The 24,136-nt window shown below is 37.7% G+C and overlaps 1 protein-coding gene across 5 annotated transcripts in view; it reads left to right on the top strand.

Moving 5' to 3' along the window:
- LOC110113541 (tricalbin-3) overlaps window positions 1-24,136 on the top strand; it is a 56,134-nt gene that overhangs the window by 28,789 nt on the left and 3,209 nt on the right. For 2 of the 5 annotated variants that reach the window (XR_003700243.1, XR_002305153.2), the window contains exons 7-9: window positions 12,357-12,807; window positions 12,913-13,030; window positions 21,311-21,374. Coding sequence is in view for 2 of the 5 variants with exons in the window: in XM_020846175.2 (XP_020701834.1) it covers window positions 12,357-12,807; window positions 12,913-13,001 (540 nt within the window). In the remaining 3 variants the exon portion in view is untranslated. Of the gene's footprint in view, window positions 1-12,356; window positions 12,808-12,912; window positions 13,031-21,292; window positions 21,375-24,136 lie in introns of all 5 variants that reach the window. The other 3 variants (XM_020846175.2, XM_020846174.2, XR_002305154.2) reach the window with 2 other exon arrangements.

Below are 24,136 nucleotides of genomic sequence, written 5' to 3'. Positions count from 1 at the left end.
TTGTTCACCTGTGTTTATAAATAAAGTAAATATCAGACTATTGTCATGCTTCTCCTTTATAAAATAGCATTGAGATAGCCTTCTTGAGTAAACATAGGTGATTCTCCCCTTAAGAAGTCTTCATGGAAAATTGCTTCATCTAAACGACTTATTATATATTGCCATAATGGAAGCCGTTACTCACATCCAGTTATAGGTGTGCTGAACACTGCTTGATGGCAGCCTAGAGGAGAAGTTGAACAAAATTAAGCTTAGCAACTAGTGAGAATATAATGAAACAGAATATCCCATAGAATTGAATGAATCTCTTGTTAAACATGTAAGCTTTGTAAAATTTGACTGTGAAGACTCACAAGTTGTTGGTACCCATATAGAATGACTGAGTATAGCACTCATTTTAACATCTGTATCTTCTTTCAGGAGAGAATTTTGTAGGATTTTTTGACACATATTGGGAACTAGAGAGACATAAAACTTAGAGTAGATAATCAAATGTCAAAAGAGTGAATCGGATGGCGGTATGTCGTCTTTTACCTTCTATTAAGGCAATTAGTAAATGTAGATCAGAGAAATCATTAGAATGAGAGTGCTTCGTTGAATTTGACAATGTTGATGGAGTTTTTGCTATAGGAGGAGGTTGATGTTACTGAGAGTAAACTTGTAGTGGAGTTTACATTGGATGAGGAGCTTCTAGAGGTAGAGGGATTGGAGATGAAGAGGATTCAATGAGGGAGAGAAAAAGGTGTGCTTTCATGAGTAGTAAAATTAGCCAAAGTATAAAAATAACTATGAAGAGGATCATAAAATTTATATGCCTTTTGTGTGCAAAAATGCTTGGGAAATACATTCTTTTTAGGCAAATGAAAAGCATGAATGAAAAAGAAACTATCAAGTATTCTTGGTGTTAGAGAAAATAGAGGTTGTTTGGTATTGTAGAGTCAACCATTAACTGAGACTGCATACCTAACATGGAAGTTGCAGTGTGGGCTCCAAAAATTCGGCCCCGGCATCCGCCCGCTTTGCTTGGGCCCTTTTTTGGGTGGGGGTTAACGAAATTACGTTTCGAGGTAAATTTTGGAAGGTAGATGAGTTTGTAGATAAGACACTACCCAGAGATTTTTTTCTAATTTTTGCGAGGACTTTATGATCTGAGTTCTGGTTTCCTATAGGCGCAAGCTCCTATAGTTAATTACCCCTCCCAATAACGAGAGAGAACTTTAAATTAAGGCTAGTCATCGATCAGATACATAAATATACATTGTATCTGGCTATAATAGCAGCATGGGTTTAGGTAGGGTTTGAGAATTGATATTTAAAATTAGAATTTTCACCATCTTTCACTTAGAGCGGATGGCTGGGGATTGGATGATGGATCTGATCAAGGTCCCATGGTTCCGTCGTCCCGGGCCATCGTGGTCCCTAGTCTACTTAGTCAGAGGAGGTAGTCGACCCAACCTGATAGAAGGATCCTTGTCGACAACCATGGGTTGCTTCGCCCAAGGGTACCTTGTAGACATGGGTTCGATATTTACCTAAGGGGATAAATTTAAATCCACTTTAGCTATCAGAGGGCTTTGTGCTATATCGATTATATCTTATTGAATCATATCTCAAGGATTTGATGCCACTAAGGAGCGTATTGGCTCTGGCCATAACCGGTATTTCGTGGTGTAATTTGGCGGGAAAATCACTTCGTTCAGAGAGCCCCGGGTCATAACGGTTTATCCTGTGGTGCCATTTGATGGCAAAATCGCTGGTCAGAGGACACGTACCACATCTTTATTGGCAGGAGATTATTTGAGAATGGATCTTAGTGATATTTTTGACCAGGCATTTAGCTCTGTATGAGCTAAAGTTATATTCAAATTTGTCCACCTCGGTAAACTGTAGCGGAAGGTTGATGAATTTTCCTTTAAGTGTTTCGTGGTTGGATTTTAATTTTAAATATATTGGAGTTTGTAATTTTGAGATGTTTGGATCTTCGGGCATTTGAGAGTATTTGGGTAGAGCTTTGAATGTTGGAATCACCCCTCCGGTTGAGTTCTGTATTCAACTTGGCCATACTCGGGGCGTTTGGGGGCATTTTCATTTATGGACTGAACCTTGTCAACTCGACCAACCTGTTAACCAAAGATTGGATTTCTCGTAGGCTTTGTGCCTTTATTAGTGAATTCTCTTGATTATAGGCCTTGAAGGCCTAATATAAATATATTAAAACAAATATACCAGTCGCTACAATCGCCTTATGTCTGCTTGTACGAAGGTTGCAAATCCTGTGGCGTGTTGTAGCAGCTTCTGGATTGAGTTGTTCACTGCTTTATACAGATAGACTGTCGTGCACCACTTATTATTTTCTACAGGTGGGTTATAGTGCACTAATGAATCTCCTGCTTTTGGATATAAGTGAATCGTAGCGTTATCACCTGATTGCAACGAGATACTTTATTATTCTGATGTAAACTCCCTTTTCTCATTCACCGGGAAGTTCTTATTGACTTTGAAATCAATAACCGTTGCTTTGAAAAGAACTCCTTTTAAGATCTTTAGTATAGTAAACTTGTTATTTCCAGTGTTTGTGGATAGCAGAACTATTTTCTTCCTAAGTATAGGAACAAGAAGAAATTTTTTAACACTAGAAAGTTTAGTTCGAATTTGTTCAAACACCTCTTTCATTCTACCAGAAGGTGTGCTCCGTACATCGAGTTGTCTTCAAACCCGACGTACTTACGAATCTTAATCACCGCTATTGTAGGCGATATCTATACTTGTGTCCACAGGGGCTCGTTGTGCTTGCAATATATCCACTGTTGTTATCCACAAGTGGCTCGTGTTTATTTACAGGGACTCGTTGTATTCATTACGCCTCTTCGAAGTGTTCGTAGAAGAGCCATTGTTCCTGCATCATATTCACCTTTCACTAATCTCAAGTGGTATGATGATTGTACTTGTTTGTAAGGGCAGGTTTTTCACTATCAAGTGCTAGTATTGCCATCTCAATTTACAGGCATTGTTGCTTGTGTTGGAGATCTCAATAGCGCATATAGGACACACATATGCATTCTGCAACCATTTATTATTCTTGCAGGTACGATGCACCTGATCTCGTAGAGACTATTGTAAGAGTCCACTATATTATTTGTTTGTATGCATTGAGGTTTTGTAGTGTGCCTTCTTGTACCTCAATTTTGGTTATGAGGATGTTGCAATATCCTTTCTGCAGGAGCTCACGGTCGTTTGTATTTATCACATCTTAATCACATTCATTTGCAAGGATTAATGTATTTCATCCGACATTGAGTCACTATTGACCGTACGAATGTTCTTGTAGTTTGAGTTCCCTCGTAAATGATTCAAGCTTTGTTCTTTACATATGTTTGATTCCAAGTTCAATTTCATTTAGATTTGAGTTCATCGAGTTTACAAGTCCCACTTAATGTTGTATAGTCCGAGTTCAGTGTGAGTTCTAGTGCTTGTTCAAAATCTTCTAAAGTCCTTGCAAGTTTAGTTGCATGTTCAAATTGATTTAAATTTAGCTCCAGTTTGATCTTATTTTATTTGGGTTTGACCTTTTATTCGTCATCTAGATTTTGTTCAAGTTGAGGTCCTCAAGTCCACTGTTCATTTGAGTCAAAATTCTTATTCTCTTGAGTTCAAACCAAGTCCAAATGCAGTCTTATATTTACCCAAAATTTCGGCAGCCTCCTAGCGTCTCCCCCGTTTAGAGGAAACCACGGGAAATTTGGCCTTCCCACCATGCTAAGAAAAACGTGTATGGTAGGTGTCCTCGGACGAGGACACTGCGGTCGTATTTTCTTCATCCCCCACCACATTAAAAAAAGCGTGTATGGGTCTTCTACATGTACCTGTTGCAATAGAAGCAATTGTTTCCCCGCATGTACAGAGTCGCATACGGGTACTTAAGATTATCCTAGCCATGCTAAGAAAAGCATGCACTAGGCTTACCTGCTTAGTCGTATGTGTCGCACCGGGTTCCCTCCTACTACGCTAAGAAAAGCGTATATAGGTGATTGACCAGCTTGTCACACACGTCTAGTACAGAATTTTAGGGTTTAAGGGCCGCTCACCTGCCTCGTCGTAGGTGTCGCACCGGGTTCCTTCCTACCACGCTAAGAAAAGCATGTACAGTGATTTACTGGCTCGACACACACATCGAGGTGAGGGATTAAGTTTTAGAAATTTTACCTTGGCGACCGGTGAATCCGTGGTGGAGGCTCGTGGATCAAGGCTGGAGGAGGACATTTTTATTATTATTAATTATAATAATAATAATTAATTATAATATATAATTAATTATTAATTATTGATTAATTATAATTAATGAATGACTAATTATAATTTATCAAAATTAATTATAATTAACCAAATAATTATAATTACTAATTAATCACTAATTATTAATTAAATATAATTATAATTAAATAATAATTAAATATACTTAATAATTATTATAATTAATTAAAATCTAGATTTACTGGATTTGGTCGAAGAGACCCTCGAAAGGGAGAAATCACCTTCATAGTGGCGAGCTCCCGTTGTTGCTTTGAATCAAAATGTCATAACTTCCATTCCAACAGGATGGAACGTCGTCGAACAAGCAAAGCCGAAAGGAAACACAGAAGCCGAAGAAGTGCCCGGCTAGGGAGAAAGTTACCCTCACGGTCAGCGACCTCCCTTGTCACTTCTGCCTAAATGTTGTAACTTCCGATCAGTCGGGAAGGGCGAGTCGTGGAAGCAGCGAACTCCCGTTGTATCATCTGATAAAAAATGTTGCAACTTCCGATCCGGCGGGAAAACCGTCGAAGCTACGAAGTCGAATAGCAACGAAGGCCGAAGGATCTTCCGATAGAGAGAAAGTTTCCTCCACAGCTAGTGAGCTCCGATGTTGCTTCCGACCAAAGTGTCGTAACATCCCATCCGCAGGAAGGGAAAGTCGTTGGGGGAGTGAAAACCGTGCAGCCCGTAGCCCTTGTATCTTCTCCTTTTTAATGACGAGGGTAGAGGTCGTGGAGAGGACGAGCGATGTGGGAAACGACGTGCGTCGTGCGAGTCGTGCTGAGATTGTGGGGGATGGCACAGAGCAGGTATAGTGTTTATTTTTTTTTTCTTAAGTACAGGTCAACAAATGCCCCACAACAAATGTGGTATGCGTCTGGAGCGAGCCACGTTTATTGTATGCTGATTGACCATGTGGATTTCTAGATATTTGTTCTAGATGTAACACTAGGACTTTCATTTAGTCGATCTCCAAGAGTTTGCTTGGGTGTCACACTGAGATTTTTCTTCCATAGATCTCCAAGAGTCTATTTCTATGCCTTCATGGATCTTTAGATACACTTGCAACCTTCAGTATAGTTGATATATTTGCTCTTGGTATAGAGTGCTTTGTATTTAGGTCTCTGAAGCATTGCTTCATAGATTGATGTTGGTAGATATCATTGCCACCACTTCGCCTTCTTTCGACAACATTTTTGCTTTGACTTATAACCTTCCTGTATATGCTTAACATTGTTTTATCATCTAGTTGTATTTTGGCAAAATTTTAAATATTTATTTATAGATTTCGGCATGCGGCATGATGTCGACTCAAATAAATATTTAAAATGCCCCCAGTCTTTGGGGACATTTGTATGTATCATCCAGGATGCTCATTCCATGGCTTTGGCTTGAGTCATAAGATTTTGATTTCTTCTGCTTAGTGCTATGAGTGGAAAACTTGGTGAGGGATTATCGGATTTGTCTTTAGTGACTTGTCAGAAGATTTATATGCCTTCTACCTTTTGCTTTTAGCTTTGGCGGGCTTAATGAAGGGGTAGATGCCTGTGACCTAAATCCTTTAGGTTTATATTAGGTCGGTGGCGAGAAGTCATCGGTCCAGAACTTTGTGTATAGCAGACTTGTTAATGACTGATCCTTTTAGTTCAGCCATATACCTTGTCCAGATGTATGGGAGAATTACAAGCAATAATAGCATCGATACCACTAATGCTGGATTGGGAGGCCATTAAGGAGGAGAGTGCATGGGATGAGGAGTTGGGAAGGATCAGAGCTGATTTATTGAATGAAGGGAGTTGTCACCAAGGGTACTCTCTAGAAGGAGAAAGGCTTCTATATCAGGGGAGATTCATGATGCCAAAGACATTAGTTCATATTCCACACCTGCTCCTTGAGTTCTATGGAAGCGTTATAGGGGGTCACTCAGGGGTGCAAAAGATATATAGGAGACTAGCCTTAGAGTTATATTGGAAGGAAATGCACAAGGATGTGGAGGAGATGGTAGCCAGATATCAGATCTGTTAGAGGAACAAGTACTTGGCCATGTATCCAGAGGTATTACTACAACCTCTAGCTCTACCAGGTCGGGTGTGGGAGGAGGTATCCATGGATTTCATAGATGAATTACCCAGATTAGAAGGGTTCACAGTGATTATGATGGTTGTAGACAGATTGAGCAAGTATGTCAATTTCATTCCCTTACGACATCCATACATAGTAGTAACCGTGGCATTAGCTTTCATCAGGGAGGTGGTGAGGTTGCATGGAGTACCAGAGTCTATAGTATTGGATAGGTATAAGGTGTTCCTCAGCCATTTTTGGAGGGAGTTATTTAGGCTATAGGGGACAGTACTAAAGAGGAGAACTGCCTACCACCCGTAAACAGATGTGCAGACCGAGGTGGTCAATAGGAGCTTGGAGACATACCTATGATGTTTTGTGTTGGAGACACCTAGACTATGGGCTAAGTGGTTAGCCTAGGCAGAGTATTGGTACAACACTTTATATCATTCTACTTTTCAGATGATCCCATTCAAAGTGTTATATGGGCGGGATCCACCTCACTTGGTGCACTTTGGGAATAAAAGCACCCCAATTTTTTTAGTAGAAGATTATTTAGAGGAGAGAGACAGAGTGTTAGAGGAACTGAAGAGGCAACTACTAAGGGCTCAGTAGATCATGAAGAGGCAAGTACACGGGTATAAGAAGGACATCTAATTTGAGATAGGGGAGAACGTGTTTCAAAATCTCAGGCCTTACAAGCAGAAGACCATTGCCAACAGGAGGAACAAGAAGCTAGCTCCTACATATTTTGGGCCATTTGAGGTACTAGAGAGGATTAGAGCAGTGGCCTACCGGTTGAAATTATCGACTACAACAACCATACATCCCATTTTCCATGTATCACTAATGAAGAGGGAAATTATTGATCATGCAGTGAGTTCTAAGCTACCATGAACGTTGACAGAAGACTTGGTGGTGGTATTGGAGCCCTTAGCGTTGATGGGAGTTCGTTAGGGAGATGGGGGAACCAAGGAAGTCTTAATCGAATGAAAGAGCCTACCGGACTACGATACTATATGAGAACCTTATAAGAGGGTGAAACAGTAGTTTCCCTCCTTTCAGCTTGATCATAAGGTGATTCTTTGGGAAGGGGGGTATTATTAGACCGGTCCCTAAAGGATTGGTCTAGCCGGTCCCTTGCTAAGGGCTGACCCAGATTTATAAGAGTTGGACCAAGGGTTTTCCCCCTTGAAGTTGTCGCCCAAGCATAGGTGGGCCCTATTTAGGATTTCAAATAGAAAGGGAGTGGGCGGCTAGGGCTAAGGGAGTAATTTTTCTTAGGAGGAATTTTTTTTTGAATGAGGATTATTTGCATGCTTGAGTAGGAAGAGAGATTAGGGTTAGGGTTATGCATGATTATTGGGATGTTTTGTTTTTGGAGTTTGGAAACTTGGGCTCTAATGGCGTCTAGGGATTGTGAGTGATAGATCCTCCTCTCAAATTGAGGATCAATTGTATCTTGCTATTATATCTTCTATTAGTTCAATTTCTTCAATAAACACTACTATTTTTCTTTACCCATCAGATTTCTGGTTCGTTCCTACTGTTTTATCTCTCTTGTTAGGGTTTACTTGAGTTCTTCAAGTATTTCCTAACAAACAATCTGTGCATAAATCTAATCTTATATTTCTTGATTCTATGGTGAAGGTGGGATCTGTACGATTAAAGTTTTTCTAGGCCTCTGCTTCTGATGGATGTGTAATAACTCTTTATTGCGAGTGTGTTTATTATGTCATCTCATATATGCAACAGATTTAATGGATGCATATAATCGTTGTAGTCTAAAAATTATAGGTAAGTAAAATATCTTACTAACGGGTACTTTCTTTAGCTTTTTTTGTCAAAGGCTTTGGTTTAGATCTTGGTGCATTGCAATGACGGCATGCTATCTTTGAGAAATCATCTTTATAGTATAACATGCATTCATTGATACAACCATCGATTAAAAAGGCGTTCGAGGCGGACGCCTCGAGGTGCTCCTCGAATCGAGGCGGAGGTCGGGCAAACTGAAGCTTAAGCCTCGAACGTCCGGGCGAGGCTTACGCCTTTTTCCACGGAGGCGTACGCCTCAATACGTGAGGCGCTGAGGCGCATCGAGGCAACGCCTCGAAAGGGAAAAAGTTACCTTCAAAGCAAGCGAGCCAACGAGCTCCCGTTGTTTCTTCTTATCAAAATGTTGTAACTTATGATCCGACAGGAAGGTAAAGTCGTCGAAGGAGCACAGTCGAACAGCCACAAAGGAGCCAAAGAAGTGACGCGTATAATCTCTACACCTCCTATGAAGCAACGAAGCCGAATAACAAGGACGAAAAGACATGCTCGGTACCACTAGGTACATGCTCGGTACCAAGCCAGTACCATTAGGTACATGCTCGATATTGCTCAGTACATGCTCGGTACCGAGCTAGTACCGCTCAGTTCCGAGCTATACATTCTCGGTACCGAGCGGTATGTACCGCTCGGTACCGAGCGGTATATGCTCGGCACTGTTAATTACTTTATTTTTATTATTTTTTAGGCTTACGCCTCGATCTGCCTCGAGGCTTACGCCTCGCCTTGCTTGGCCAAAACGCCTCGATTCTCGATTTCACCTCGATTCCCGAATTGATTAAAACATTCACGGGGCACATTATATTCTGCCTTGATGTTTAATATTTTCACTGCAATAGATAACTCTGAGTGAGTAGTGCACCCCTTCCATATTATTTATTGGGCAGCATACAACAAATCATAAAAATTCTGTGGCTCCTTATTTGCTAACTCTTTTGTGTATTGTTCAAATTGTGCTTCAGTTACATCATAAACTAAGTCCTCAAGAGGTCGGATATTTTCTTCCTCACCTATCTTAAAACTTGTAGACGGATCGCATCAATAATCGAAATATGGCTCATACTTATTATGAGAAGTTCAATATCAATAGTCTGACATTAACCCTCTACGATATAGATCAACAATTGAATCATCTGATCTTATATGCACTTTATTTTTATTTTTAGAATATAGACATCAAAACATTCCATCTGTTTTGAAGCTAGGCAGTTCACAAACTGTTTGAATGAAAAAAATTCATCTCATTAATGAACTCATCTATTAATGTCTTTCATCTTTGTGTCAATCGGTTATACATCCAACTTCTTTGATTTAAAATATCCATAACATAGCCTTCATATAATTTGAAAATATTAGAGATTGTAGATTTATCTTTGAAGGAAAATAAATTGAATTCAAATTGATTTGTAAATCGAATAATGCTATTTCACACATGTCTCCTGTCAATGAAAAATCTGGCAGCCTCCCGGTGTCTCACCTGTTTAGTGGAAATATAAGGAGTTTTAGCTTGCGCGCAACATCAAGAAAGACATGCACGGTCGGTGTCGGGTGACACCGCAACTGTAGTCTTCAATCCTACCACACCAAAAAAGGCGTGTATAGGTCTTCAGGGAGGTACTTGTGTGAAAAACTAGTTTGCGTCGGAGATATTCCGGTGGATTTATTGACATAAGTCAAATCTAATACCTCTACACCTTTCTTATTATAAGCCAAATCTAATACCTCTACTTTTCTAACTAGGTCATTAGGAGGTCGCCGTTTTATGTGAGCAAACCATCTAAGGCGACTATCACTCATGAGCATTTTCATCTCTGCAAACACTAAGTTAATGTTATGCATCTCGTTTAATGACCAACATTTTACGCCATAAAACATTGCAAATGTCTACATAGAGAATCATGCAAATATTTTTGGATTTTCCATCGGATAGAACGTCAGAAACTTACACCATAAAACATTCTACATGAACTTCCTCTCTAGTCTTATCAACAAGAATAATATCATCAACAAAATACATACACCATGGTACAATGACTTGCAAATGTTTATAGAGAACATCCATGACAAAAAGAAAAAAAAACTAAATGGGTTACTTACAACATATTTCTGGCAACTGAGCGGGGAACATCGACGACGGAGCAGTCAACACAAAGGCGATGACGACAACAAACGACGAAGACAGAGAGGTGAACACGACGACAATGGAGGCGGCGTTCAGCGACAAAGGTGAATGTTGGTGGCGGAGGCGACTGACAGAGCGAGAGCGAGTAGGAGTGAAATGAGAAAAGCACAACCACGGAAAGGGAAATAGGGCTTCTTCCAGCGGTATTTCTGGCAGCTTTTTAAATGGAACTTTTTTCCTTCCGGTGGAATTTGCACTGGCAATTTTCGTCAAGTTTAAGTAAACCGACGAATTTTCCACCGGAAGTTCCGCCTGTCATTTCTGGCAGTTTGCGCCAGAGATATTCCTGTCAAATGTTGAGGTATTCTTAAGGAATAATTTTATCAGAAGAATTCAAGTCAAATGAGGTGGTCTAAGCACAATTAATGAGTAGTAGAATACTGCCACCCCCACCAAAAAAAGGCCATCAAATAAAAATAAGGAAGTTATAGTTATTAATGAATTAATTATTCCCAAGCAGTCAAGGAAGAAATCAACTTCAAATAGGGGAGTTGACTATAATGTCTTGTCACATCTGCAAATGTCCCAGCATGGCACAACGTATATGAAACTCTTGTGGTGTCGAACAATCTTTGAGAAACTCTAATTTGAGCTCTAAAAGATTTAGAGAAGTATGATCCATATTTCATTGAGCATTGCATATTTCGCTAGAGGTCTGCAAGCACTCAACATCCGTAAAAGCAGAAACATACTTTTGAAGAGCTGCGATGGCATATGATGAATGGTCTCTATAGGGATAGATGGAAGCCAAAAGAATTATGTATGGAACTTGCATCCGTGTAAGCTCTATGGAGGGGTATTTATGGAGAATGAGGAGATACATGAATATTGAAGCATAAATCAAATTCACCTTAAATGCATGAATTCCGCCAATACTTTTTCATCATTACTTGTTGATTTGGCTGCTCCCTACTCACTTTCCCTAATATTTTGCCAATCATCACATAGAACACACTCGCTCGCGAGTCACTTACCTCGGACCTCACCATGGAATCCCTTCACTGTGAAGTTTCTATATCGTGTTATCTTCTAGTGATTAAGTAACAAAACTGCCATTCTAGAAAATATAGGAAAAGCTTGTTGAGATAATGAAAAACTAAAATTCTTAAAAATATTCTATGTATTTTACTCACTACTCAAAAGGGCATACATTGGAATTCACCATAACCTCATAGTTACGGTACTCATTGCAACACTATAAAGTAAGATAATTATCATACGATAGAAAACATCACATTTGTTAAAATAAGATAAATAATATACTTGTAGCATGGAAAGAAAATATTACAACAAAGGTAGATCAGCTGTTTAGACATAAAGATTTTATTAATACATTAAAATTTTTACATTGAACTCAGAACAATTCCACATTATAGCTCTCACCTCGAGTGACGCTTCCCTTGGAGTTATCTACCTCTCCATCTACTCCCTGTAAGTTCATAATCTTTTCAAAAACGCTTACCCATAAGTAATCATCTCCAAGGTACTTTGAAAAGAGAGGGGGTGTGAATGATTTTTCAACTGTTGACTTACCTTGTAGAGTGAGATTCTCCTGTTTCACATGCCACCCTAACCCTACTCCTAACAGTCGATGTGAGATGCAATAGAGAAATATCGTTAAATAATATTACATTACAATTCATAAATGATCAAGATGCAGAATAATCATAAAAGACATCACAACTAAGCAAAAATGAATTTTACATTCCGCCCCTCGGTGGGCACTTCCTTTTAAGATCAAATACAATCTTCTATCAAGTTAGTTAGAGCCTAACATATGTCTAAGGCAGTATGTACTAATAGTCATTTTCTTATATATTTTTATTAATGTAGCATATTCTGTAGTTCTTATATCCCTTTAAATAAAGGGTAAAGAGGACCTTTGGCATTTAATCTTTTGTCCTTTATTTTAAAGCATAATTACATGATGCATTTGTGGGTGTATGATTTATTTTTTCCATGTTAATAAATTACTTTACTCATTCAGGTTGAGCTTGGATCCCTTCAAGATACTGTACCATCTGATAGGATTGTAACTCTGAAAGGTGGTTGGAGAAATTTTGGAAGGCAGTCATCGGGGGAGATATTACTTCGTTTGACATATAAGGCATATGTTGAGGATGAAGAAGATGATTGGGTAGAAAGAGAAGTTGAAAGCGATTCATCTGATGATGAGGCCTTAGATTATGATCAAGCTAGTGACTTTTCTGGAGAGCGTGAAAGCAGTCCTAATTATGCAAGGGAAAGAGAGTCTTTTATGAATGTCTTGGCTGATTTGCTTGTGAGTGAGGAATTTCAGGGCATTGTGACATCTGAAACGGGTCATCCCAAAGCATCTGATGAATCATATTACCCTGGATCGATGGCTTTAAGAGAGCGTGTCCGCAATGCTGATAGTCCTCCTGTTAAGCCAGCAACTGCCCTGGTAGAATCCAATGGTAATTACTTAATGAGCTTCCGCTCAAATGTTTTTTTCTAGAATGCCCTCCTGGTTGATAAATTGCGTAACAATTAATCTCATTTTTGGCTTTTTTTGGTTTCAGGTTTGGCTCTAGCATGGCTTGCTGCTATAACAAGTATAGCATTATTGATTGCTTTTAATGTGGGCGGTTCTGGTTTCTTCAATCCATAGTTTAACATGGAGAAATGAGGTTGAATCAGGTAGTTCTGTTCAACTTAGTTGTTAACATTATGATCATCTTTTAAGTAGGAAATTTAAAATAACATTGACCGTTTGCAGCACGTTTATTTAGTGGTGCAATGTGTATAGACTATATGATGTGATGTGGAATAGATAATTAGAACAAGAACTTGCTATCATGACGGTAGGGGTGAAAGTTAGAGAGGATAAGGAACTCACCTTTTTAAGCTAAGGCATGATATTATATTTTCCTTATAGCTTTAACGTTGATATTTACAACATATTAAAATCAAAAGGAATGACCCGAAAAGCATAATATATCATAACTTAAATTTTCAAATTTTTTTTATATATAGAATACTTAATAAAACGAATATTTGGTGATATTTATAAAAAATGTTAAGAATTAGAAGGATATTAGAACACCATATATGCATGTTTTTCAGCGAAGGAGAGAAAAAGTTGCAGAGTAAAAAGTAGTATTACTTGAAAAATAGAAAACATACATTTACTATCATGCTAAAAATTATAGTATTCATTATTCCTACATGCATAGGTACATTCTGTGTCCTACAAGACGATCAAAATGCGTCTCTCCCTCCTGTGTGATGTAGTTTGTTGACCACTTATCTTATGTTATCAGGCAGGGGTTGTTAGCTGTTAGGCTCAATCATAGGCTGGCATAGGTAGCTGTTAAGAAACAAACGCAGAAATTAATGGCTGAATCTAAAATTTCAGCAAAAATGAACCAAAGAAAGAGTAGGATCTTATGGCAAAGCACTCAAATAGTCTTTTAGATTGCTGGAATACGGAAATAAAATGTCGAGATACATTGGATCTTCTATTAGAGATGAAGATCCAGCTCTTCCAAATCTCTACACGCCATTAGAGCCCAAGCAAACACTAGGAAAATAGAAAATTTAAGCAAAAATCAAAGTAAACCCTAAACCTCCCTCCGAAGCATACTTAAGCAATACAATAATAGGTAAAAACGCAAAACCACCCTTGTTGTTTGAATTTTCCATCCTAATTCTCCTTGAAATCCCCTTAATTAAATTGGTGGACCCCATATAGGGCGGGCAGCAGAGAAGGGGGCCGAACTCTCCTATTCCGCCTCCTATATGTCTGAACCGGTCTTGGTTGTTGTTGACCTCCACAAGGAAATGAAAAAAAAAAATCAGAATCAAATATAAAATACCTGTGAAGCTGACTGCCCATCCTGCAAATCCTGCAAAAATCGCGTCGCCAGCTATAGTGTCTCGTCCTACGACTCTGTAAACGGCGCCGTTGCAGTCATCCCACGATCTCCTCGATCCCGCTCCCATGAGCGTCTTTAAATACCGAACCAACTTAAGGCTCTCGGTTGTTCTTCTGAACTACGACATCTCTCCCTCACACACGAAAGCCCCGATCCCATCTTTCGATCTCCCAAGTCGTTCGAGCCCCTCCTTCCTCCAAGCTCTGATCCCGAACCACTGCCCTCTCCCGACCTCAAGCCGACGTCAAAGCCCTATTCTCCTCCCGACCTCTCCTCGGACTCCATACGAACGACCCCCTGCCCTAATTCCCGTCACTGCCTCCTGTTTCCCGCCGATCCACAGAGAGAGAGAGAGAGAGAGAGAGAGAGAGAGAGAGAGGGGAGAAGCCAACCTACCCGAGCCCTTTTCCGGCTCCTTCGTGCCCTTCGACTTCGCTCCTTTCACGGCTACCCTTCCGATCGGATAGGAAGTTATGACATTTTCGGTTGGAAGCAACAACAGGAGCGGCTTGCTGTGAAGGTAACTCTCTCCCTCTCACGCTATTTCGGCCAAATCCCGTAACCTTGCCGAACTTTAAGGCAAGAAGTGGCTTGCAACGGGCCGGCAAACCCCCTACGCGCTCACGTAGCATTGTAGGGAGGGAAACCGGCGCGGCGCTTGCGACGATTTAAAAATCCCTCTTCAATGCTAGCAACGAGCCAGCAAACCCCCTACGCGCTCAAGTAGCGTTGTAGGGAGGGAAACCGGTGCGGCGCTTGCGGCGATGGGGATAAAATTTCTTTTTTCTTTATTTTTATATAAGTATCCCCAAACGCTCACGTAGTGCAGAGGGGGAAATCTGTGCTTATTTCTAACATGTGCTTTCTTCTTATAATAAAAAGAAAACCCTTAAACGCTCACGTAGCGGGCGGGGATAAAAAATAAAAAATGATACCGCGGTGTCATTTTGACACCTACCTGAAGCGCTCATGTAGCATCGAGGGGAAGGTTGCCTCTTGGTTTTTCCCCTAAACGGGGGAGACGCCGGTAGGCTGCCGAAATTTGGATCCAAAATTTAAGGACTTTGAACAATGTTTGGACACTAAACTTGAACTCAATTGAATTCAAATCTAAGTGAAATGAACATGAACAAGAACTCAACCTATTTGAACTTGAATTTGCAAAGGACTACAGGAGACATACGACTTGAGCTTACTATTTGAACTCAAGCAACGATCTGAATAGAACTTGAATTTACACATTGAGCTTGCGGACTTGAATTTGAACGAAACAGAGGACTTGATCTAGACTCAAATGAATTTGCATATTGAACTTGAATTAAAGCAACTAACTTGAAAATTTGAGCTTAAATCAAATGGCATGGAATCTAACTCAAATTTGGACCCAATTGAGTGATATGGAGCATAATTTGAAATAAGTTTATAATTTGGTAAGATGACAACATGCACAGAAGGAAGCATGCAGTGTCCTTGACACTTTACAAGTCAACTTTATTGATGTGTAGCACTTATATCAATCATGAAACAATTGCTAAAGTATCCTTACCATCAATGGCAGTTCAATAGCAATAAAATACAACAAGTAAAAAAATGGTCCATATGTAACGAATATGTTAAGTTGATGAGGCATGCAATTTATCATCTATAATCCAAGGTGACAAATCATGGTGAGTACAAATATTTGTAAGTGATGAAGAAGACCTGTAATCATCATGTTAGTATCTATGAATGGATGACAGTGCATATGTAATGGACATGACCAAGTCATCCCACAACTATGAATGAGAATAAGTCATGATAAGCCCACATACTCACTTATTAAGCAGGAAGGAGATATGTAAAAAGGTGCACCGCTTTGTCTACGAATGATAGACCCGCCAAATAAATGACAACAGTTAAGAGGATTACAACAAATATAATTCATCAACAAGCAAAGTTAGAAAATCATAAAGAATGTAATGAAGGAAGACTGCTTATGCATACATGTATTTATGCTTGAGGTTAGTGTAGCAAGACTGAGCATCCAACATTAACATACCTACATTAAAGGGGTACTCAAATAGCTTGAGATGAATGTTACCTCCAAGCAATCAAAGTCATTTAATTATACATGAGTACATCATTCTCCTACCAATATAAATGTACGACATACGATGGACATCTCAGAACACCTGTGTCAATTAAGGGCAGAGCGACAAACAATATGAAGTGAAAATGATAGTGTGATATGCCTAGGGGCACTCAAGCGACCATGAACATGCTGCATCACGCCCATTAAAGTTGATGATCAATATTTGACAAATGTAGTGCTAAATATTAACACAAAATTGGGTGGCCTAAAGTTATGATTATAAATAGAGAATACACCTACTATTATAATGACATCAAGAGCTGCAACAATTATTTGGGAACGAATTTCGTATATTCCTTCTATGCAATCTAAGGTGCATCCGATCACTACGATCTCCGCTCGAGGCAATAACTGTTGATTTTCAACATATGGGATATCAACAAGGGTACAATTATCTAAGATTGGAATGATTGACTCTTTATTTAAGTCAACAGAAACATGATGATGCTGGTCTAACCTAGTAGATGCCTATCAAGTTCAATGTAAGTTCTGGGAAGAGAAAGCCAGATCAAATCATTATTAAGCGAATGAATCTCAGTTCAACCAGGTTTTAGGCATTGAGTTAGAGAAGATTACTGGGGCTTGTAAGTTTATTGATAAACATTGGTCGTATATCCGACATACTTCCTTCTACAAAAAACACTACAACGAATGTGAGCTTCTACGAGCTGTCGTAGAAGACTCATCAAATATTCCAAAAATACTCCCGCACATGCACTGTAATATGTATACACATAGGAACACTAAAAGGGGGTGTATAATTAACACCCGCATGGGCCCCGACGAGCATGTTATTGGTACACATGTGACGTCTAGGAATGCCGCGCATGTCAATAAATTTGAACCTGATCCTCTTAAGCGGTAAATAGAAGTCGACAAGGTTCAATGAGTAATTACAAAATGCCCCCAAACACCCGCATGGGCCCCGACGAGCGTGTTTTTGGTACACATATGACGTCTAGGGATGCTGTGAGGGTCAATAAGTGAATTCAAGTTCGAGCTCGATCCTCCTATGCGAGTAAGCGGGAGTTGACAAGGCTCGAACCCTTAAATGAATATCCGGTCACGAGGTTGACTGAGATATTTATTTTATACATTCATATTAGGCCTTCAAGGCCTATAATCAAAATAATTCACTGACAAAGGCACAAAGCCTATGAAACCTGATCCTCGGTCAATAGCCTGGCCGAGTTGATAGGGTTCAATCAATAAAGAGAAATGACCCTGAACACCTTGATGATGGCCGTGTTGAATGAAAATCTCAACCGGAGGGATCCACTCCAAATACTTCAAATGCCCATCAAAATTCGAAACTCCATGAGTTCTGAAATCCAAAAATCTCTAAAACCTAGAAATATTTAAAATTGAAATAAACTCATCAAATACTTAAAGCAAAAATCCATCCACCCTCCTCAACAGTTTGCCGAGGTGGACAAATTAAAATTTACATTAGCTCACATAGAGCCAAATGCCTAGTTGAGAATATCATTAATATCCATTCTCAAAACAATCTCCTGCCTGTAAGGACGTGTTACAAGTCCTGTGACCGGCGGTTTGCCGCCAAATGGCACCGCAGGATAAATAGTTATGACCCGGGGCCCTCTGAACCGAGTTGTTTTGCCGCCAAATGGCACCACAAAATACCGGTTATGGCCAGCGCCAATATGCTTCTTAATGGCATCAAATCCTTGAGATATGAATCAATAGGATATGATCGATAGGACAGAAAGCCCTCTGTTAGCTAAGGTGGATTTAAATTTGTCCCCTTAGACAAATATCCAACCCAAGTCTACAAGGTCCCCTTGGACGAAGCAACCCACGGCTGCCAACAAGGATCCTTCTGTCAGGTTGGGTCGACTACCTCCTCTGTCTAAGTAGACCAGGGACCATGATGGTCCGGGACGACGGAACCATGGGATCTTGATCGGGTCTATCATCCATTCCCCCACCATCCGCTTTAAGTGCAAGATGGTGCAATTTCCAATTTGAAATATCAAATCTTCCAATCCTCCAAATTCTTAAATTCTCCAACCATTCCAAATGCCCATTGCTGCTACTATATGCCAGATGCACGTATCTTTACGTATCTGATCGACGATTAGCCTTAATCGAAAGTTCTCTCTCGTTATCGGGAGGGGTAATTAACTATAGGGGCTTGCGCCTATAGGAAACCAGAACTCAGATCATAAAGTCCTCGTAAAATGAGGGCGAAATCTCTGGGTAGTGTCTTATCTACAAACTCATCTGCCTTCCAGAATTTACCCCGGAACTTAGTCCGTTAAAACTCCCTCGCCAAAACAAAAGCAAACAGTCGCGCGGGCGGAGGGCTGGGCCGAATTTTCGGAGCCCACAGTTGCACCGGTCTATCAATATCCAAAAAAGAGGTTAATCATAACATGTTTTGGATTGATTTAAGCTTGCATAATCTTATGCTAGCTGTTGAACCTTGAAGATCTATAGGCAACTATTAGTTTCCGTTCAAAAGTTCATTCTTCTGATCTATTTATCGGAATTCGTCCTTATGCGTATGTACATGTAGTATGGATTAGTTGGGCTATATTTCATGCTATTTTCACCTTTCAAATATAAGATTAGCATTTTCAAACATTAAAATAAATTTATTTATTTTATTCATAAGCATAGAATAGCGTGGATTTCAATTTCTGAAGTAAAAAATGAAAAATATTTGTTATAACGATTTTGAAATATTCACCATAAATTTAAATTGGAATTTCTTAATGTTCATATTTTTTGTATTTTAATTTTAGTGAGAATCTATTTGCACTTGCCTAATATTATGTCCCTTTACTGAGATAAAATAAAAGTTGTATTTAGCAACAAAGCACTATTTTTTCCACAAATTTTACAAGTGTGGTTACAATTTCACATGTCAATAGTGAATAGTATACCATAGTGTAAAGGTTCTATTGAGATAAAACACATAGCATGGCATAGAGTATTTTAAAAATAGTATAAATTATTTAAAAAAATAAATAACTTATTAATAATTCAATAATATAAGATAGAAAATATCCAAATGCAAAAGGACATTATCAACATCATACAAATTAAACATAGTATTTGCTTTAACTTATTTAAAGTTAACGAAAGACTAAAAATTTTCATGCTAAATTTTTTTAACAAGCCTGTTAGATAGTAAGTGAAGCAATATAGTTTACAATAGGATGATAGTTTTGTAAATTGAAATATATATATATATATATATATATATATATATATAGCATTTCAAGTCCATTGTGAAACCCTTCCAAGATAAGGGGTGTTTGTAGGGGGTTTCACAATGCAGTTTAAATGTTTTATTGTAGTAATAGAGAGTTTCATTGAAAATGAATGTATATTTATGCATACAAAGCATCTTTTATTTTTACATTGGATTTTAAGTACGATACTTAATAGATTATTATGTATAATATTTCTTCAAATACTGAAAGTTGATTGGAGCTATAAGACTTTGACCTTTCAAATTTATAAGTTGATAAGCCTATCCTTCACAAATTTTTTATATAATAAAAGGTCTCAACTTGGGTCAAATTTTTCACCAAGGCAATATTGAAGAATTATAGTTCTTCAGCAAACTAGAATAAGTTCACCCACTTTGAAACTTTTAGTGCGAAGCATCTGAGCATGAGACGTAGTCATTCTTTCTCTATTGGTTTCTGAATTTTATTGGTCTTAAACTTAAACTTCATCTAGGGCTTCCAACTCATTAATTCGTAAGAGAGCTTTTTTTTTTCTTTTGTGAATCTATATTTAATAGCAATACGAAGAGATGGTAACTCAACCTCAAAAGGTAGTATTGCTTCTGTTCTAGAAACTATTGAATATGAGGTTGCTTGTTATAGTTTTATAAGTAGGGCGATGTGCCCATAAAGCTTCCGTTAGTTCATCATGTCATTTTCTCTTATTTTGAGAGAGGATTTATTTGAGTAATTTCATCAATGTCTTGTTAAAAGCCTCAGCCAAATCATTGGCTCTTAGGTTATAAATTGAAGAGTAGTACCAATTTATTTATGTCTTTGAATAAATTGGTAGATCTTTGCATTCTAAAAGATCATGCCATTGTCGAATATGGTTTGATGTGGCACCCCAAATTGATATACAATATAATCTCAAAAGAACTTCATCATATTGTCTGCTTTAACTTTCCTTAAGAGAATTGATTCAATCCATTTTGAGAAATAATTAGTGATAGCAAGGATAAATTTGTGCCTTGAGAAAAATAGTAGGTCTATAAGGCTATAATTACATTGGTGCCCATGCCCAAATTTTAAATGGCCATGATTGTCACACCTCATTTTAACCTTTCTTCAGTCAACCTGAAGTGTAACAAATAAGGAGAATCCGAACAGATATATCTCTTACTAACACCATCATGAATTACTTCTATTAAAATTGGGTGAGTAAGAAATAATCAATTCAGACAATCCTAAAATAATAGTTTTTTTAGTGTTAACAAATCATCTACATATTTAATACTTTGAAACATATTTAAAACACATCAAATAAAATATAGAGTTGTACTAATCCTTTCAAAGAAGTTACATACCCAAAAGTCTAACTGCACAAATTCACACTCTGGCTTCTATGCACTACCCAAACGTATGTACACAAAAATGCCTTCACCCTCCTTCGTAGAGCCCTGTGTGCTCCTACTTTCTTGCTGTACAATCATTTCTAATGAGCTAAAACTAAATGAAATATACAACCATAATTCAAGCAATAAGAAACATAAAATAGGCAGTTAGTTGTAAATAATATTGAGATTTCTATAAGAATCATAAGCTATATAAGAAATCAATGCATATTTAACTTTTCACATTTCATGTTCTATTCACTTTCCAATATTATAGGTAAATTATATGATGATTATAGGTTTTTGCACACTTACAGCTCTTTCATTCAAGGTTGGTTCTGAATTCTCAACTTTTAGAATTGAGAGAGTCGGGTACCTCAGGTACGATCTCTAAGACTTACCTCGTCATGTCTTTCAGCTTTATTTGTGCGGGCCTATCCTCCATAATATGATTTTTATCATTTACTTTTTATTATCTTTACATTTTCATAATATTCATTTGTATGTCCAATAATCATCAACTAACAATTGTAGAAATCAAGTGCATAAGCAAATAATCAATATGCTTAATATGAAAATAATTACTACTTCAAATATATAAAAATGTTACTTTTTACTATACCATATATTGGATATCTCGGATATCTCGCCTCATTCTTTAGGCTAATTACCCTTTGATATGAGCATTAATTCAGATTATTGACTATATTGGCTTGTTCAGGTCACTGAGATTATGGCAATTAGAGTCCCATTTTGAGTGCATGCCGAAAAATTTTGTAGTGCATTTTTTCTTGGAGTATGGCTTATTTTTTTTTTCTGGAAGGTTGGAGCCTTTTGATCTTTCTTCCTTGCTTCATCATCTTAGTGGGATAGTTGACTCTCATTTTTCTTTTTTGTTAGTAGAGAAAATGAACAGTGTTCTCCTCATTCTTTCTTGGATCATAGGTTTTGACTTGCTTTCCTTTTCCCGTTGAGCTATCATTATAGTTATTACTAAAACTTCTAGGTTTGGGCAACCTTTCAGATTTCGCCATATAATCTAATAATTATTGGAAGGTATTGAATGTGGCCATGCCATTTAATTGTTGATGTCCCCCATAAGAAGCTCTATGACATGCTTTTCAGTGAGGTGTTGCTTACATCTCATGCAAAAAATTTTTCATCTTGCGATATATTTATTGACAGTCTTAACTTTTCTTTGTTTTTTTAAAAGCAAGGTATAGAATTGTTATTTTTTTGTAGCACTTGCAAATCTTTTAATAAACATTATATCCAATTATTTGAATGTCTTAACAGAGTCTTTAGGTAACTCAGCATACTATTCATGACAGTTCCTCTGAAGTTGTTAACAAACTAACATAGTAATATGGTATCATTCCCTTCAGTATTGCCACAAGTGGCCTTAAATTAAGCTAAACATTGTCGGGAGTTTTTGGTATCAGCAAACATGTTGAACTTTGACACAACATATCCTTTAGGATATTATACAAGATCATATTTCAATTGGGTATGGTCGAACTTTGCCCACTAAGGCTCCAGTAGTCTCAGAAAGAATGGCTGCTTTAACCTTTTAGGTAATGAGTTTTTCAATTTGGGCTTTTTTAACCATTCCATCATCTCTATGGATTATTAATGTTAGTTCTTGAAGAGTTTCTAGTCTACTTTCCAGTTGATTTGAGTTAGATGTCACATAGTGTTCAATGTTTGGCCGGCCTGAGGTGTATATCATGAGACATTGGCCTTTGGTAAGGTTATCGAGGCGTTCTACAACTGTGAGCATAATTTTCTCCAGGATTCTTGCTATGATATTTTCTTTGCCACTTCCTATCATAACGTGGACATTATCTGTAGTGCAGGTAATATTTTTTTGTATCATGATAATGAGAGTAATGTTTGAGATCCCCACTACGAGGCTTCCCTGAAACACTTTTCTTTTGGAAGTGAATTGAGTGTGGGACTGTGGCTTCAGCCATTAACCTCTTCAGTTTTTACGAACCTCAATCTTTAATAACCTTTCGTATGTTATAAATGCATGATGAAACATATTCATCTTTTTGTGGCTCTTCTGAGATAGATTGTAGTGGTGCTTCCTTAAAGGACTTCTTTATGTCACCCTTGAAATTGTTCCTCTAAGATATTAATTTATTGGGGACACTATCTTTATTAGATTTCATTACTTCAACCAAAGAACTTGAGTCACACAACTTCCTAGGGCAATGTACTCAGCTTCAGTAGTGAAAAGTACAACAGAGTTTTGTTTTCTTCTAGACCAAGATACTAAGGATTGTCCTATGAATTGGCAAATTCTAGAAGCGCTCTTTCTATCCACCCTACACCATACAAAATTAGAATCATAAAATCCAATAAATCTCGTAGTCAAACTTTAAGAGCTTGTTGGAAGTTGATGTAGAAGTTTTGATATTAATATCTTATAGTCTTAGCAATCAATTTGTTAGAAGTAATGAAATCTCTATCTTCAACTATGAATAATTATATTTATGAGAATCTATGGATGCAAATTTTTTAGCACATAATAGTGGTAAATTTCTCTATTTGAAAATAAAAATTGATGGTATTTTAAGTTAAGTACTAAGCATCTAATGACTAATATTTGAAAGTTAAATAATTGGTTGTGAAATCAATTGAACTATGCAATGACACATCAAGAGAGGGGGGCTGAATTGTTGATCTTAAAAATATTTTTCAAAACTTTTAAATTAAAAAAAAAATTAAATTCAATGCGAAACCTATCAAAATTCACAATGTTAATCAAAGGAAAATATTAAATTTTTATTTTGATTTTTGTAAAGAAAACAAATAATTATTTTTGTTTTTATTTTTCTAATTTTTTTTTGTCTTTTTAAAACAAAGATTGAATAAAAAACAATCACAATGATCTTGTAACACAATGATAATAATGTTCAACCCGGATTTGTGGTAAAGTAAATGTGTAAGAAAGTAAATCTGCAGGAAGCATGCGGAAAGTAAAAAATCGTAAATTAGATTTTTATAGTGATTTGATGAACTTGACCAACATCCACTTCCCAAAGTCTTCTTCGGTTGTTGCTCTAAAAAATAATGACTCTCCTTCAGCCCCCATGATTAGACAGAGAAATCCTTACAAAATCACTTTCACCTATTCA

This window comes from Dendrobium catenatum, unplaced genomic scaffold, assembly GCF_001605985.2.
Source record: "Dendrobium catenatum unplaced genomic scaffold, ASM160598v2 fragScaff_scaffold_308, whole genome shotgun sequence".
Taxonomy (NCBI): domain Eukaryota; kingdom Viridiplantae; phylum Streptophyta; class Magnoliopsida; order Asparagales; family Orchidaceae; genus Dendrobium; species Dendrobium catenatum.
Note: the sequence above shows the minus strand (reverse complement) of the source record. Positions and strands in the feature narration are given on the sequence as shown.